General features: G+C 41.4%; 1 protein-coding gene across 10 annotated transcripts in view; it reads right to left on the reverse strand.

The window, feature by feature from the left end:
• Positions 1-16786, reverse strand: part of ATXN10 (ataxin 10) — a 97781-nt gene that overhangs the window by 72117 nt on the left and 8878 nt on the right. For all 10 annotated transcript variants that reach the window (XR_005558037.1, XR_005558038.1, XR_005558039.1 and 7 more), the window contains exons 4-9: positions 11636-11732; positions 10175-10339; positions 9825-9905; positions 5575-5719; positions 3669-3777; positions 2214-2380 (exon numbers count right to left, since the gene is read on the reverse strand). Coding sequence is in view for 7 of the 10 variants with exons in the window: in XM_039354603.1 (XP_039210537.1) it covers positions 2214-2380; positions 3669-3777; positions 5575-5719; positions 9825-9905; positions 10175-10339; positions 11636-11732 (764 nt within the window). In the remaining 3 variants the exon portion in view is untranslated. The remainder of the gene's footprint in view (positions 1-2213; positions 2381-3668; positions 3778-5574; positions 5720-9824; positions 9906-10174; positions 10340-11635; positions 11733-16786) is intronic.

Here is a 16786-nt window from a genome sequence, read left to right on the forward strand (position 1 = left end):
AAAAACACAGCACTTTTTTTAATTACCAAGGAAAATGGAATGATCAAAATGATGATTTCCAGAATTAATAAAGAATTTAATGGCAAACTAATTAATTAGTTCATTAAAATGAAATATTTACCATGACAAATTCATTTGGTATTTCAGAAAAATGTAACAGATCTAAAATTGATAGGAGCAATATTACCCCTTGTGACACGAGCTGCAATGTTTTATCTACAAACAAGCTACCTATCATCTATTTGTATATAAAATTTAGGGTAACACAAAGTACTTAGGTTGTTGCAAAATATATGATATTCATATATGAATTAAAACAGCTCCTGAAAACTTTTATAATGTAATAACATAGACTTTGCCACCATCTAATCCCTATTTCATTTCATGGCACCTAATAGTTGATCATACTGATGAGTTTCATTAAGCAAAACCGGATCTTTTAAAAGGTAGCAAGTGAAAAAACAAATGTTTATTTTTTTTACCATATTATCTAATTAATACTTGGAGACTATAGACAATAAATTCAGTTTCATGATTTGGTTGAATTGTAGGTATCTATTAGGCTGGATTGCTAAGATTAATTAATTTCACGGAAGGCTATAATTTGCCATTCTGAACCAAGTGCCCAAGAAAAATCGTACAGTTACTGCAAAGGATCTCTATAAGAACCAAAGTATGTAGCCTGGCAGAGAAGACAACTGCCTCAGGCTTCTCTCAACAAGATAATACACGAAGCAACCCAGCGTGGGATTTTGTGGTGCTTTCTGCAGTCAAAATTAAAGCAAGGAAGGCTTAAAGATATACCTGCTTCCTCCAGCTATTGCTCAGTACTTAGCAACAAGCAAAAACAGCAAAATAAAAACAAAAATCCATAGGGGATGAGAGCATTCTGCTTAGACACAAAATATGAAAACTTTATTAGCAATTATTTAAAGTATCCTCAAACTCATAGGGCTTTGTTTAGTTTTGTTCCCATTTGGGATAATTACCAAATAGTTCAAAATATTTCTGATCTACTTAAATATTTTTCTTTTCTAATATTTGATTTGTTGCAAAGCATAGAGAAGAGCTTGCCAGATTCACACATGGTCCCCAAAGTGTAGCATGATTCAAGTGTTTTTAACTTATAACTAGGGAACATAGCCACTATGGTTCATAAACCTTGGTTTATGCCCTGTGGCATAAACTAGGACACTGTGACTTAAATTCAAAAACCATGCTTAAGCACACCATGACTTAGTGAGATATGTAAACTTGGTCCCATCCGCCCGTCCATCCCAATTTACAGTATATGGCTGCCCATCTATCTAAGAAACTCTGGGCAGCAACCAAGAAATGCAAATAAGGTACTCTAGGATCACACTCATCCGTTTGGTCCTGAGGAGACCGAAAGTATTTGCTTCCACACTTAAATGTGCTAGTCCAAACTGGAGGACGCTAGTGACACTCTTTGTGAAAAATGCAGTATTGTACATTTGGTCCTGTCCTCTGTTTAAACTAACTAGGTTCTCCTGAAATTCAGACAAGGAATTCTGAATAGTCACAGATGTTCATTTTTTTCTTTATAGGTTTTTCAGACCCAGGGAAAATATTCAAGCCCAAAGTTGCCACTATTCATGCCCGATTAGTCTTTATCCTTAAACTGCCTACTTAGCAGCCTGTCTTTGAAAACTAAAACAACAAGCATAACAATGACTAATGGTTTTCGACATTGAGGAGGCCGCGAGGTCATGCTAACCTCTATGAGTTGGCTGGCATGTAGTTGGGGCCAAACTAAATGGGACACGAAGGGCTTCTTTGCATGTAATCCCCAAAATATTTAAGATGGGGTTAGGGAAGAACAGGAATTAATAAGGTTCAAGCAGGTCTGAAGAAGACGGAAAGTCCTTCCTCTCCCGCAACCAGTATCTGCGTTATGGGGAAATTCCCGTTCAGTGTGAAACCCCTGAGCTGCAGTTCACCAAGAAGTCCATCTCCTTAGCCTACGGACAATATCCAGGCAACGGCTGTTCATCCCACCAGAACCTTAAACAGCAACGGTCCCTCTCCTGGGGATTCAAGGGGCCATAAAAGCTTCTGGGCCATAGCAGAAGACGGAATGGTTTGAAGCCTTTTGGGAGTGAGGAAGAACATCACACTGGCCCTTTCTTTGCAAAAGGACGCCAAAGCTACGTGTTGTTGGCCCCACCGGGTGCTTCTATCGCCTGGCCTACCTTCTCTTGGTTGCCCTTATTCCTGTAGCATAAATTTCCAATGAGACGAATCAGGTGTGATTTAAAGCCCACAGCTGGATGGGAAATTTCTTCCTGCCCTATTGAGTAAGTGACGGTGAAGATATTTGTGCTCTGCTTCCCAGCAAGATGTACAAGCTTCAGAAGGCCTAAACAAAGAAAATAATTTTTGCAGGTAGCAACATCAAAGAAAATCAATCTGATTCTACTTACAGTTCAAAGAAACACTGAAACGGTCTCTTTCACGTAAAACAAGGAGGGGGAAAAGAACCTGGGCTTCCGGGGTGACTTGCAGACTCAATCACGGAGGGAGGTTACACATTTTGAACTCGACAACTGGCCTTGTCAAAAAGGAGGGGCAAAGTTCTCCAGTGTCATTTCAGAAGTAAAAAAACAAAACAAAAACCCAACAACATAGAAAATACACAGCAAGACAAAAAGTAAGAAAATAAAAACAAAAATACGCCCAATAAATTATTTAAACGTCTAAATGTATTCCTGTTCTCCTCAACATGAGTTCCGGTCCTGCCTTGGGCACGAAGCCGGCCGAGGGCCTCTGGGACAGTCCCTCCCTGCCCAAGGAAGAAGGCAAGGGCAAAAAACACTTCCGAAGTCGAGCGGAGGAAACTGCAGAGACCAGCCTCGGCCACGTCCCCAGGAGTCAAGATGGACCGGAAGGCACGCACACGCACAGATTCTCCCCCGCATCAATGGGAAGAGCCAGGCATGCCCGGACGCTGGATCCCCGTGACTCTTGTCTCCTGCTTTTTGTATTCTCACTACTTTCAAGCACAAGGAGCAGATTCCCACGCAAGAAAGTCTCCCGCATAAATAAAATGCAAAGGATCCCGGCTACTTTATGGCATGCGCAAAGAGGATATTAGGCAGAACAGCTCAAAAGTGTTGCAAACAAAGGGGCAGAAATAATGTCGCTTGCTATCGTTCAGTACAAAGGGTCTGTACTGAACTTACGACAATTGAGTCCAAAATCTAGATTGCTAAGAGAAACATTTGTTAACTGAGTTTTGCCCCATTTTATGACTTTTCTTGCCACATTTGTTAAGTGAATCACTGCAGTTGTTAAGTTAGTAACCCAGTTGTTAAGTGAATCTGGCTTCCCCCGTTGACCTCAGGTTGCAAAAGGGAATCACGTGACCTCGGGTCACTGTAACCGTCACAAGTTTGAACCAGTTGCCAAGCATCCGAATGTAAATCCCGTGACCGTTGGGGATGCTGCAACGGTCATAAGTGTGAAAAAACAGTCATACGTCGCCTTTTTTTCAGTGCCGTTGTAACTTCAATCGGTCACTCAATGAACTGCTGTAAGTTGAGGACGACCTGTATTTACTCCTTGCACCACTTTATTTTCCAGCGAAATTAAAAACGACATTCTCTTTCAATTACACTATTTTGAAATCATAAAAAATTCCCGCTTACCGAGAGCTACTTCAAGCAAACCGGGACAAGCCTGCAAAGGCCGCGGTTCTCCAGGACTTGATGTCGCTTCACAAAGAATATCAAGGAGACGGGCTGCAACCAGGGCTTCCTGCGGAGGAGAGCCCACGTGTTTGAAATCAGATAATGCACTTCCATGATAAAACATCAAACTCTAATTAAATGATCTACTTCAACTCCTGCTTGACATTTAAATTCAGCAGGAGCCCTTACTGAGCAAATAAGTAGCAGCATATCCTATTCTAAAAGAAAAATATTCCTAATATTCGACACAGACTGCCACGGATGGCAGCCCACCTTCCAGTGAACGTCATTGGACGTCTATTCCAAGTGAAAAAGCACATTCTTGAGGATAAGGAAAGCCGAACTGCCTCTTAAGGTACAGGCACGGGGGGGGGGGGAGAGGGAGGGATGGGGAAAGGGAGAGGGAGGGAGGGCCGTCTCCTCGCCTCTTAAGCACATGGACTCAACGGCCTCTGGGCATTGGCCCCCCCCATGGTCAGAACGGTTCACTGGGGCAAAAACAGATGATGCCACCTCTGACAACTCCAGGTAAATCCATGCCACTCGCTTACCTTGTCCAGGACTGTATACAGGTAGTCGCCAACTTACGATCGCAACTGAAGTTGTTAGCAGAACTATCAACATTTATATTAATATTAATCTTCTAATAATTATTAAACTGGTACATTAAAGAATATTTCTGAATGAGAGGGTTTTTAAAAAAATATTTCTGTCCATCCAGTATTAGAATTTCAGAAACAGGATAAATTCTCATTTATTTACTCAACTGTTAACTCATTCTTGGCATTGTCAAATTCATACCTGGACTAACATATTCCAATTCTATCAATTGCCAAATTATCATTTGCAGAAAAAAGATTTTTAAAAATAAAGGCTGAACTTACAGAGGCTTATGCTACAGTATAGCTTTTATCCAATTTTATCCAATGATTAAAGTCTTTTGTTATTAAAGATTTCAAGAATTAACTTGTGACTGATTAGCTAGTAACTAACCAAAAGTTAATTCCAACATTTTTTTACTTAAGAAGACAGGTTATGCAACTAGTGTGTGATTTGATTAAAATATTGCTAAATTATACCCATTTAAGCATACGGACAGCAAACGAAGTGACAACCTTTGGCCTTCCTGGCAGTGCTATCCAATGGGGGCTGGGGTGGAATGTCAAGATGGCAGCCACAATCCCACAACCAGAACGTCTGTCCTTTTTTATGAGTCATAAGACAATAAAGTGTCAGGCCCTGGTTCATGCAGTCACACCTGCCATCTCTGTCCCCCCCCCCCAGTGTGGGTCTTCTTCTGACCTTTTCCTTGGCATTTGTTGGTTTCAGGCCCCCCGCTGGAAAGCAGCAAAACAATTTCTCATGCCTTGCAGTAAACATCCTTACAACTGATGTGCATTACTTTGATACTTGAGTCGACATGAGGTAGTTTTACTGAGCAAATCTGTCCCCCAAACTGATGGTATGGCAAATCTCTCACTAAAGGACTTGTTTTATTCACACCAGACTCACTCTGGCTTAGACACTGTATTGTATGTAGGTAAATATGTACAAGGACGTTGGTCAAGCCTCTTCACATTCCAAGAGAAGAAAGCTCCAAGGGGAGAGAAGACTGACAAAATATTTGTCCACAAAGTTTGGCTGGTGTGGTGTGCAGGGAAGCCCTTGAGCCAGGGATGTATGTCCCGGGGGGAGGCGTGATGGTCAAAATCTGTAAAGATGGCAGGTGTGACACTGTGACTGAAAGGCTGCCCCTCTGCTGTGTGGGCCCGTCATGGTGCCAGAATCTGTGCAGGTGCCCCAGTGCAGAACTCCAGGCTGTATTTTACAATTCACCTTTTAATGTAAGAGTGGAGAATTTTACCTTGTCCTCATTTGTGTCAGAAAGTAATCTTAGCACTGACTGACACTTCTCTTCAAAGGACACGGCAAGAAAAGTGGCCATCTCTTCACCGATTAGGACATTATTTTCCTTCATTTCTGACAGAATTAATTCTAACAATGAAGTCCTGGGGAAGAAAAAAAGGAAGTGTTACTGATCACAGTTACAGAGATTGAGGTACAAAGTCTATTTGGATAGTCCTCAGTCTAGGACCATTCGGTCAGTGACTGTTCCAAGTTGTGATGGTACTGAACAAATGGTTGTTATAGCCAGATTTCAGAGTTCCAGCCATCCCAGCGCCTTCATGGCCATGTGATCATGATCTGGGTGCTTGGCAATCCATTTGCCCTTAGGATCAGCTGCCAAGTGCCCCATGATCACAGGGTCACACCCGCAAGCTTCCCTGGTGGCTTTCCCAGAGGTCAGTGAGGAAGCCAAGAGGAAATTTCACAAGTCACTGGGTTAAATCTCTCCCACCGGTGCATCCTCCCTCCGGCCCCTCTATGCTCACGCTGCACCAACCACCTCTACTTACACCATACCTCACGTACACTCCCCGATCACATCACGTTTCTTGCGGACCCTCCCTGACCTGTGCTGTACGTCACGTACACACTTGCATCCTCCCCAATCCACACGGTACCTCTCTCATACCCTCCTCACAACCTCCCAGACCCACATCTTACACAACCCCTAGGGCAGGGGTCTTCAAACCTGGCCCTTTTATGACTTGTGGGCTTCAACTCCCAGAATTCCTCAGCAAGGCATACTGGCTGAGGAATTCTGGGAGTTGAAGTCCACAAGTCATAAAAGGGCCAAGTTTGAAGACCTGTCTTAGGACATCCTCCCTAACCTGTGTGGCAAGCCGCACAGCGCCTCTCAAGCACCCTCAATTCCAGGGTGCAGCAGACCTTCCAGTTTGGCACCCGCCTGGTGGAACCGTGACAGGTCTCAGGGATTGGAACGGAAGCCGTTTGTCTACCATCAAGGCCTTGCCTCAGAAAAGTAAGCCCTTCTCAGGAAAGGAACCCTGGTGGCGCAGTGGTGAGAAGGCAGTATTGCAGGCTGACTCTGCCCACAGCCTGGAGTTCTATCCTGACAGGCTCAAGGTTGACTCAGCTGTCTGTCCTTCTGAGGTCGGTAAAATGAGGACCCAGATGGCTGGGGGCAGCAGGCTGACTTTCTAAACTGCCCAGAGAGTGCTATAAAGCACTGTGGGGTGATACATAAGTCTAAATGCTAAGGTACCAGGAAAGAGAGACAAGAATCCCTAATAACAATTCCCCCCACCAAGTGAAATGGTTAGTTAGAACTAAGAGCACAAAACTAGATGCTGGTAGAACTGGGAGCTGATCAGCAGCTACAAGAAGACTGTAGGAGCATTGCTGGCTGTGGAATTCTGGGAGTTGAAGTCCACATGCCTTAAAATTGTCAAGGTTGAGAAACACTGGTCTAAGCAGAGCTAAGAGGTGATACACAACCTCAGTTCCAATTTACATATGCTAAAGAACAAATTATGGCCCCTTTTAGTCTAGACACCTTGAGAAGGAAACCTCTTCTTCTTTCAAACATTTCTGTGTCTATTATATGACATCATTTTTAATATGCAATCCTTCCAGCTGCTCTTTCCAACCTAACTTTCTACCCACAAACAAATTGTAAAGTGCACTGGGAGATGTCCATGGCAGCATCTGAAAAGTGGAGGATCGATGTTCAATTTTATAATAATCAGAGAATTCAATGTTTTTGAAACTTACTTGAGTAAAAATATAAAATTTCTAATCCAAAATAATTATTGTATTAAAATAATGTTGGGAGTCAGGTAAGATATAAATTTTAAAAATTATTATGATAACTTTAGGAAAATTTCTATTTGCATTGTCTGGTAGTTTCGAGGAGTCATATTGTTAATAGTTAACTTTTGAAATAGGTTTTTCTGCGATGAAAGAAGAACTATTCTGCTGTTATCAAAAGCTTAATAGGCAGGTTGGCGTATATATTCCTTTGACAGCAGCTATGGAGCCATTGGATAATACTGGTAGCCCTTGTTTGCTACTGTCATTGGGACCAGAACCAAGTATAACTATTACCCAGTCTACAAAAAAAGCAATTAGCAGAGCAAGTTTTTTAAATGTTTTAATGAAATTACATTAAAATTGCCTCCGGAAATTGTGTGTGCTCCATCACTAGAGGTTTTCAAGAAGAGATTGGAGAGCCAGTTGTCCAGAATGGTATAGGATCTCCTGCCGTGGGCAGGGGATTGGACTAGGGGGCCCCCGAGGCCCCTTCCCACCCTGTGATTCTGTGTCCTTGGCACCTAGTCTGTAACGAAGCAAGCCAGCCTGCCCAGAGAGCATCAAGGGCGCCGTTAAACGAGATATTACGGTTGTGGACTACAGTATCCATCATGAGAGACACAAGCTACCACTAATTTATAACTGATGAAATTTCTGCGGTGGTTAGAAAGTCCCAATATTCAGAGAATACAGATTCTTTTTTTTTTTTAATCAAAATAAATATTTTAACAGAGCAATCCTACTGAGCACAGTAGGGAAATCTGAAGTGAACCAACCCTTCCATCAAAGGCCCTTCTGGGTTTGTGCTGGCACGAAGAAAGGAAAAGTAGTATTTTCCATCCCGTCTTTTATGTTTCGATTTGTTTGCGGAAATATTTTCCCTTTCACTGCAAGCAACAGGAGCGCACCAGCTGCAGAACCAGCCTCCAGCCCTCCTGCTTTGTCACTAAGAGCCCATCAGAGCCGGTCCCAGTCTGCCCAGGCCATTAGTCCCGATTCCTTTTTCAGAAACTTTAACCACGGCCGAATCTAGCAGAGGCATATAAGGGGGTCTGCGCACGGACTTGGCCTCAGGGCGGTTGCAACACTCCCTGCAGAGAGGAAGCCAAGGGAGAGGAGGCTTATCCGATGGCGTCCCCAGCCACGGAGGAGGCAGAGCGGGCCTCGTTGACTTCCGCAGGGAGAGTCCTGGGCAGGAAGGCTTTCGGGCTGCTTCTTGGGTGCCTCAGATGAGGGTGTTCCTGAATGGGCAGGGCAACGTGGCCAGGGAAGTGCTCAGGCCTTCTAGTCCAAGCAGTGCAGGATATTAAAGATAAGACCCCACGCCTGGAGCTGCGCTCAGGTTATCCCCAATGTATCCTACGGGGTAGTTGCATAGACCAAGGAACAAAGATATGCTATAGACTTTCATACCGTTTTTAAAAATTTAATTATTCGGATAGTTAATACTGCTAAAAGTGTTACATAGTACGATTCATCATTTGGGATTCCTGTGTTTTTTACCACTGGCACAAACTAGAAGTGAAACCAGCATCTGGACAGTTTGCAAACCCTGCTTTTCAGTAACCCTGCTTGGAAGCTAATCACTAGGTTATGATGCTTTTCTATTTCGGTGCATGCCATTTCCCCGTTATGTGCTAATCCTGGTTGAAATCTGTGCACTCCTACTGAACAAGTCACACTTTCCATTCAATTCCTTCAAAGTATAATCACGAAATACGGATGGGTAAGGAGTAGGATCCCTATCGTGCTTTTTATTAACACTGGTTTGCGTTGTGGGGCTGCCAAAAAATAAGTCAGACAAAAATACGATCGTGTAGATTACTGTTACCCAAAATATCCCGTTTGAGATTTCTAATCTTCTTCACTCCGCTACTCAGAAAGGGCCAGCGTATCCTCTGTCGTTTCATTTCAAGCGCTGGCTTGTTTGTAAGGAGGCATGGCTGGTGGGGCAGGGAGAAAAAAATGCTCATCTTGCCCTTCGTTTGGCTGGAGGGTTGAAGGTATCTGAAATGATCTGGTAGATACACGCTTTGCTGTGTTTGTGTGTGTGGGGGGGGGATTGTTTCTGCCTGCTCTAGCTACGAGATGAGAGGCTACGTTGAGTCATTCCGTACAGCAGGGCTCGGTGTTCTTATGCAACTGGGGCCCAAGTGGGAAGTCGTCTTCTCCTCCTTTATTCCCAGCCTGTGCAGCCCTTTAGAAAGTGAGGGCGCCAACCTGGATTCTGCAACTCCTATCCAAATCCTTGCCAGTTGCGGCTGAATTGTAATGTTAACCAACCAATTTAAAACCATTACTGACACAGAAACATGTATTTAGAGATTCCGTGCCAACTATAAAACCACACCGTGTTTTTTTTCCCCCAAATCATGTGAACAGGATACTCTAGATGGTATGCTAACTACTAAAACCCACACTAGTTTTGGGGGTTACCTTTCTGGATCGCTCAGTTTGGCATAGAGGGCTTCGACCAACTCGGGGCACTTCAGCAAATGGTTGGTAACAATCAAGGTCCTGAAATTAGGAAAAACACACAAAAAGTAGGACATATTGTTGTTGGTTATAAATAAACAACAAAGTTGGGGTCTTTGGGGGTCTTATCTTTGACGAACAGAGGCTTAAAAGATGGAACTCAGTTACGTCCTATCCGTGTAACATTTTTACAGTGCCTGAGCTAAGAAGAATTTAAAAGAAGCTGCAACTTATACCCTCCAGATAGAAGGTTATCAAAAGCTAAGCAGGACCCTTTGTTACCATTCTGAAAAGTTGAACACAATACACACATCCATTCCAATTCTGGGCATCTTCTAGAAGCCTGCAGAACGCTGAGGGCAATTTTCAAGCTGTGATGTTCCTGCAGTTGTTTGGTTCGCTCAGGATTAAGACACGTGAAAAGAACCATAGAGCAATAATTAACGATTTTCTCATCTTGATGATTTAAACAATTCCTTAAAAAAAGAAAGGAAAGAAAGAAGAACAGTCACTGATGGCAGCAATGGTTAAACTATAATATTTTCACAATCAAAGTTATTATGAAACGTTTTGACAAATTCAGAGAGATGCAAATAAGGATAATGAAAATGACTGGAGGCTAGGGAATTGTCAGCAAGAAGAAGAGACTGGGGGAAGTGGGAGTATTTAGCAGTAAGAAATAATGGTTGAGGGCAGAATAATGATTTATCTCTTTACTAGGGTTATCCATTGCTCCAATCCATACCGACTCCGAGTGTTTCACATACCGTACTTTTAAAAATACAGTTAACAAATATGCAAGTATCAATGACAACAGAATTCTATAGCACAAAGCACAAATTAATTGAGATCAACAAAACAGCTCAGTTTTAACCATCCACCAAATTATTAGAGGGACTAGTTCACCGTGTCTCTGCTCCTAAGGCCCACTTTAACTGCCTTTTAAAAACCCAACAGACCCTGTAACAGTTCAACACTCCTGAAGTATCTGAAAAGGCGTTGCTCCCGAGGACAGGCTGAGGAAGAATGAAGTGGCAGCAAAGTAGACACCTGCACAGCGCCCGCTTGGGAGAGCTGTCTAAATGCACCGGGTTAGAGGCCTGGAGACGGGGCCTTCCAGTCCTGCCCTAGAAAGGAAGCCAGTCGGACGGTGTTGAACCAATCTCTCTCTCTCCCCCCCCCCTCCCTCTCTCTCTCTCAGCTCCAGGAAGAAAGCAAGGCCACCCCACTTCAGAGAAAGCTGCTGGGCTTGTCTAGATAGTTGCCTGGAATCAGTATTGACTCAAAGGCAACCCCAAAATGTCCCTGCTAACCAAGTACACTTGCTCCTTTTCATCTGCAAATTAAGGCTTTAAAAAAAGACCCTACTTTCTGTTGACATTTTTACTTATTTATTTAGTCCAGTTAATCATTGGATATATCCAAACCTGAATGAATTTCAACTTCTGCTTCTACAGATGACAGAAAGCAGATTTTGCCTAAGATGGAGAAACCACCTACCTGAATTTGATTAAATATAAATCTTTAAGCCACAAAGAAAAGATGATGGTCCTGCAATTCAATTTAATCCAATTTAAAAAAGAAACTCTCGTTTTGACTCTTTACGTTAGCGTGGAGGAAGAAAGCCACAGAATATAAATCCCATTCCCTTATTCCTCCCATTTTTTTTTCTCCAAAGAACTTTAGGACCTGCAACAATATCAATGAAGCTTAACATCAAGCACAATTAAAGTACTTTCAAGCAACTTTACCCTTTGTGTGCAGATGCTTACAAGAAAAGAGAAGGGAAAGCAAGTTTCCATATTGAATTCTGGGAGTCACGGTTCCCTGTTGCAATATTTCCAAGAAACTGGAGGCTACAACGAAAAGCTAGAAGAGATAAAAAAGACACATGTCAAAGAAGATAACTGTTTATATTAAATAATTCTAAACACGTCCCTGATATTAAAAGGGGGGTTATTAGGACAGCCTGGCTAGCTTCTTCACCCCATTTACCAACCATGAGCCTTTTGTCTGTCAACCTAGAAGCCAGTTCATCAGCCATGTAATGCACGGAGTCTGCTTTTATATTTCACGAATTATACGCCTGTCCTTTTCAGACTGCCTCTTATGCTCCTTCTTCACTCGCTGCCTCTCCTTCCTTCCTTCCTTCCTTCCTTCCTTCCTTCCTTCCTTCCTTCCAAAGAAAGTAGAGGGTGGACTCACTAAAAGGGATAAAGGGCAACCCACTTTAAAATAGAAATACAGTCAAGAATTGGGTTCCATTATAACAATTCGAAGCTAATGCTAGGAGACTCATCAAATCAGTGCCCACCTATATGTGGGATTACTCTTGAGAAGGGGAGCCTTGCAGATCTGCGTTTTGATTCATGCAAAAGCTGGCCCCAGAATACTCCTAAATGGCTCCATTTCTCAATGCCTAGAGGAAGAACTGGGAGCTGTTCTATTTCAAATATATGCTCTATTTCACTCTCAATAGGTGCCTCTCTAGATGTGCGCAAGTACGTTTAAGTAATGCTAGACTTATTTAAAATTTATGTTAAGCAGAAGCTATTACTGCTGATTACCCTTAAGAAAGGTATTGTCTTAATGTGAGACTAGGTTGCAGAACAAAGGGTTTACTTGCTGTTGCAAAACAGCATCGGAAGTGACTCCTTTTTCGTTGAAAGGGAAACTTGAAAAAAAATCTCAAGTTCAGCCAGGTAAGTCTATACATTGCATAAATTGCCATTTCCTAAAAGTTTGACCCCCGAATTTTTATACCAAGAATTATTTAAATCAAGCACATGACAGAAGGTTGACAGTTATGGGGACTTGAACAAGTGAGCAAAGAGACAATAGAAGGAAAATACAAATCCAACACAGGAACAAGATTATTACAGGCTGCTGTATGGTATAAAATAGCAATATTTCAAAAGGAAAAATATTAAAGTCACTCACTACCCTCTTTATTTTTAGACAGCTTGGCAAACCGCTGCAATTTGCAGTCAAGGAACTCAACACCCTCAGATCTCCATACAAGAAAATTGAAGCCAGCATGTTCCATTGCCAGCATTTGCTTTCTTTCAAATGCATCCAGTATGGTAGTTTTAGATATTACATACATTATATAAATCTTCCTCTCTGTATGATTTGGGGTTTTTAAAAAATTGATTTTCGGTGAAACACTTCATCCAGTGGCTTTGATCAACAAAAGGCCAATAGATTTAAAATTAGAACAACAACAAAAACTTCTAGAAATCAAACAAACAAAGTTTGTAGACATCCACAACATTAAGACAAAGGGCCTTTCTGGAAAAAAATCAATCAATTCTCAGTTTAAGAGCTGGCATTTAAACATACCATTACCTATTAAAATATAGTTAACCAGATATTAGGAAAGCAGTTGGAATGTTGATTGCCAGGCCCTGAAGCAAACAGAAAGACAATTTAAAATTAGGGGAACAGGGACCCCCCCCTCTCTCTCACACACACACACATATCAAGTACTTGGTTTTTCTTCAAATAGTGATGCCCCTTAAAAACCTCTAAAGTCAACTCTCAGAGTAATGAGGAACATCTTCCATCTTCATGCACGAAAGAATGGATCCTCAGTGTATGCAGTACACCTCGTCTTTGTGGCAGGCCCTCAAATACTGGAACACTGCTATCATGTCTCCCCTAGTCCTTCTTTTCACTAGACCAGACATACCCAATTCCTACAGCTGTCCTTCACACATTTTAGTCTCCAGGCCATCGATCATCTTTGTTGCTCTTCTTTCCAGTTTCAACATATTTTTATATTGTGGTGACCAAAACAGGATGCAGTATTCCAAGTGTGGCCTACTAAGGCTTTGTAAAGCATCAGTAGCACTTCGGGTGATTTGATTCTATCCCTCTGTTAATGCAGCCTAGGATTGCACTGTTTTTTTTGGCTGCTCTCACACACTCTTGGCTCATATTTAAGTGATTGTCCACTTGGACTCCAAAACGCACATACACACACTTACATGCAGTATGAAACTGAGCATAATGTCAATATTAAAATAAATTTTAACTTAACTTTCGTTTTGTGAATATTGAGTCACTGTGTAGACAATTCTACCAATTAGCCCTAATTTTGCTGAACTTAAAAATCCCCAAAACACACATTAAACACTATTTAATTTAAGCCATTCTGGAAATTATTGAAAAACTGAGAAATGAATTCCTACAAAACAAAAAGATTCCCGAGAGGCTATCCTTCTGGTGGCTTGTTTTTACTCTAAGAAGTAATACAGCAAATAACAGAAAGCTTTTTCCAAGAAAGTCATCTCATTTGGAAAAGTTGTCCAGAACCTACATTCAATGAAGTAACATCCCTTACAATTAGAAATTCATTAGTCAGAAAAAAAAACCAGATATCAGATTAAGAAAGCACGACCATCACAGGTGAAGGTAGTCACTAACTCCGGATTATAAAACATAGCATAGAAACGCCCACTTTGTGTTTCCAATTCCAGTAGAAGCGCCAACTAACCACAGTTCATTAGATAATACGGAGTATGGATCCAATGTACAAACAAGAGAAGGAGGTAGGAATGGGCAATATGATCAACTGCTCTAAGAGGTCTCTTTTTTAAAAAGAAAAAATTGAATGTCACGTTTTAATACTGTCCGTTCAAACAGCTGCAGAATTACAATTCGTGGAACATCTTTGACAGAGGCCAGTCCTAAATCTCCCAATATATTCTGAAAGAGCAAATCACAGTGCCCTCTAGTGGCCAAAGCTCTCAACTCTCCAAGTGGTCCCAATGACTTGCAATCTGTTTTTTTAAACTATTAAACCATATAAAATTGACAATCTATAAGAAGTAAATGGGTAAATGGCCCTGTGAGGCAACTGGGGGTCAAACACAAAACCAAAGTTGAATACAGTTAAAAGACTCCATTCCCACACCGATACTTTACATGGCGTTTGAAAAAAAAACATAGATCTCCCTAAAAATAAATGTGCAGGTGTTATTATATCAGGGTCTTTTTCACTTTCTGCTGATGCAGGTTCTCCCATGCGATCTCCCCATTCCAGATATTGAAGAAATCCGCAAGTTCATACATCCTATTAAGATTTATGATCAACATGTTAAAGTATAAATAAGCAGCATTACTGAAACAACTCTTCAGAATTAGATTCCTTCAGTATTTGTACCATTTTTAAAGGAAACGATCACTGAGGTGCCTTATTTTTAAATGCAACACAACGTGATATGATGACAAGGTGCCTTGCAACAGAATGTCCTGTGGGGTAAACAGCACCATCTGCTGGCGACTCCTTAAAGCCACCCTTTACCTCCGTCTGTATATAAACAGGCGGACAGTTGGATTTTGATGACGGAATGCATGTCCAGAAAGGGGCAGAAGCAAAATTCCCCCTGCACCTTTCTCGTGGCTGTCTCACCGGGTATAGGGCTTTAGCCGTTCTAGATCAGTATTCCTCAACTTGGGCAACTTTTAAGATGAATTCTGAAAGTTGAAGTTGAACACATCTTAAAGTTGCCAAGGTTGAGAAACCTGGCAAAGCATTGGCAGCTTAGCCATTGAAACAGTCACGGGATAACTCACCAATGGCAGAAGGGAGACGAAGACGTGCAGAAGCATCCTTGATTTGCCTGTTGCTGCTTCTTAAATCTAGGAAAGCCAAACAAAAAGCCACTCTTCCACGTGGCTCAGGTCTGATCTCATTTGCCAACAAAACGTTTGGAAGAAGCGAGGGGGGGGGTGAACTTTGGGAAGCACAGCACAATGTATGCAGGAACATGTTTAATGAAATTATAATTGATATAGACTTGAATCTGCTGTCCAACCCTCTTTTTATTTCAGCTAAAATTCTGGTAGACTAGTTTGCTTCTATGCTATCACAAAGAAACTGTGTGTGTGCGTGTGTGTGCGTATTAAAAAACATCCTAACAGTCAATTAGAGCAAAATGTATGCAGATGCAGGTGATCCCTGCCATTTAATTTTCAAGCAGCAGAACATTTTACAGTTTGAAGGCCTTGCTTACCGCTCTCTACTTTCTGCAACACAGAACATACAAAAAATTTTGATTTATTGGTAGAGGCATATGAAAACAATAACTCAGGAGTATTCCAAAACTATTCCCATCAGAAATTTTTGGAGTATTTCATCCAAAAGATATTACAAAATGATGATATGAAATCTTATGCTTTTTGATCAATTACTGAGCATCTGCAAAAAAAAAACCAAAAAACTTCCATCTATCAAGACAGCGTGAATAACTGCTTCTCTCCCCACCATACCAGGCTTTGGGTTTTAATACACCAGTTCAAAAGACAATCGTTTTATGTGAACAGTGGGCAAAATGTGAGTTGACCACATTTGATTTGGTCATCCATCACTTGCCGGTTTTGATCTATGGGATATGCTGAATGCTTTGAGTTCACAATATTTGTGGCCTGTGGGTAATTGCTCTCATGGCCCATAATTTGCTCTGATTGGTACTTGAAGCCATAGAGAGTGCATATTCTCTTGTGGACAGAATAATCATTTTTTTAACAAATGCTCCAATAATGCTAGACTTTATCTAAAGATATTCAAGGCCTATAATAAATATAAAATTTCAAGGGGATGTCTTTCATGGATTCTGGGAATAACTAACAACAGTTTTCATTTGAAGTTGTGCAGTTTGATAATGACTCCTTTTTGCAACAAATTCAGGAATAACCTGGTTTGGGGGTAAGAAATAAGCAATTCAAAATAAAAGCCAAATATTAATATTAGTGGGTCTTGATAGCGATTTATAGTATTGATAGTGGCAGAAGGCAAAAAAAAAATTGAAAGAGTTTGGAGGACTAATCCAACATTAACTCAAATAAAAACTCACACATATGTTTATTCAACATTCTAATGTATAATATATTCATCACATATGCCATTATCCACAGAA

Source organism: Crotalus tigris, unplaced genomic scaffold (assembly GCF_016545835.1).
Source record: "Crotalus tigris isolate CLP2741 ecotype Arizona unplaced genomic scaffold, ASM1654583v1 scf7180000018563.1161478300:1536566, whole genome shotgun sequence".
Lineage (NCBI taxonomy): Eukaryota > Metazoa > Chordata > Lepidosauria > Squamata > Viperidae > Crotalus > Crotalus tigris.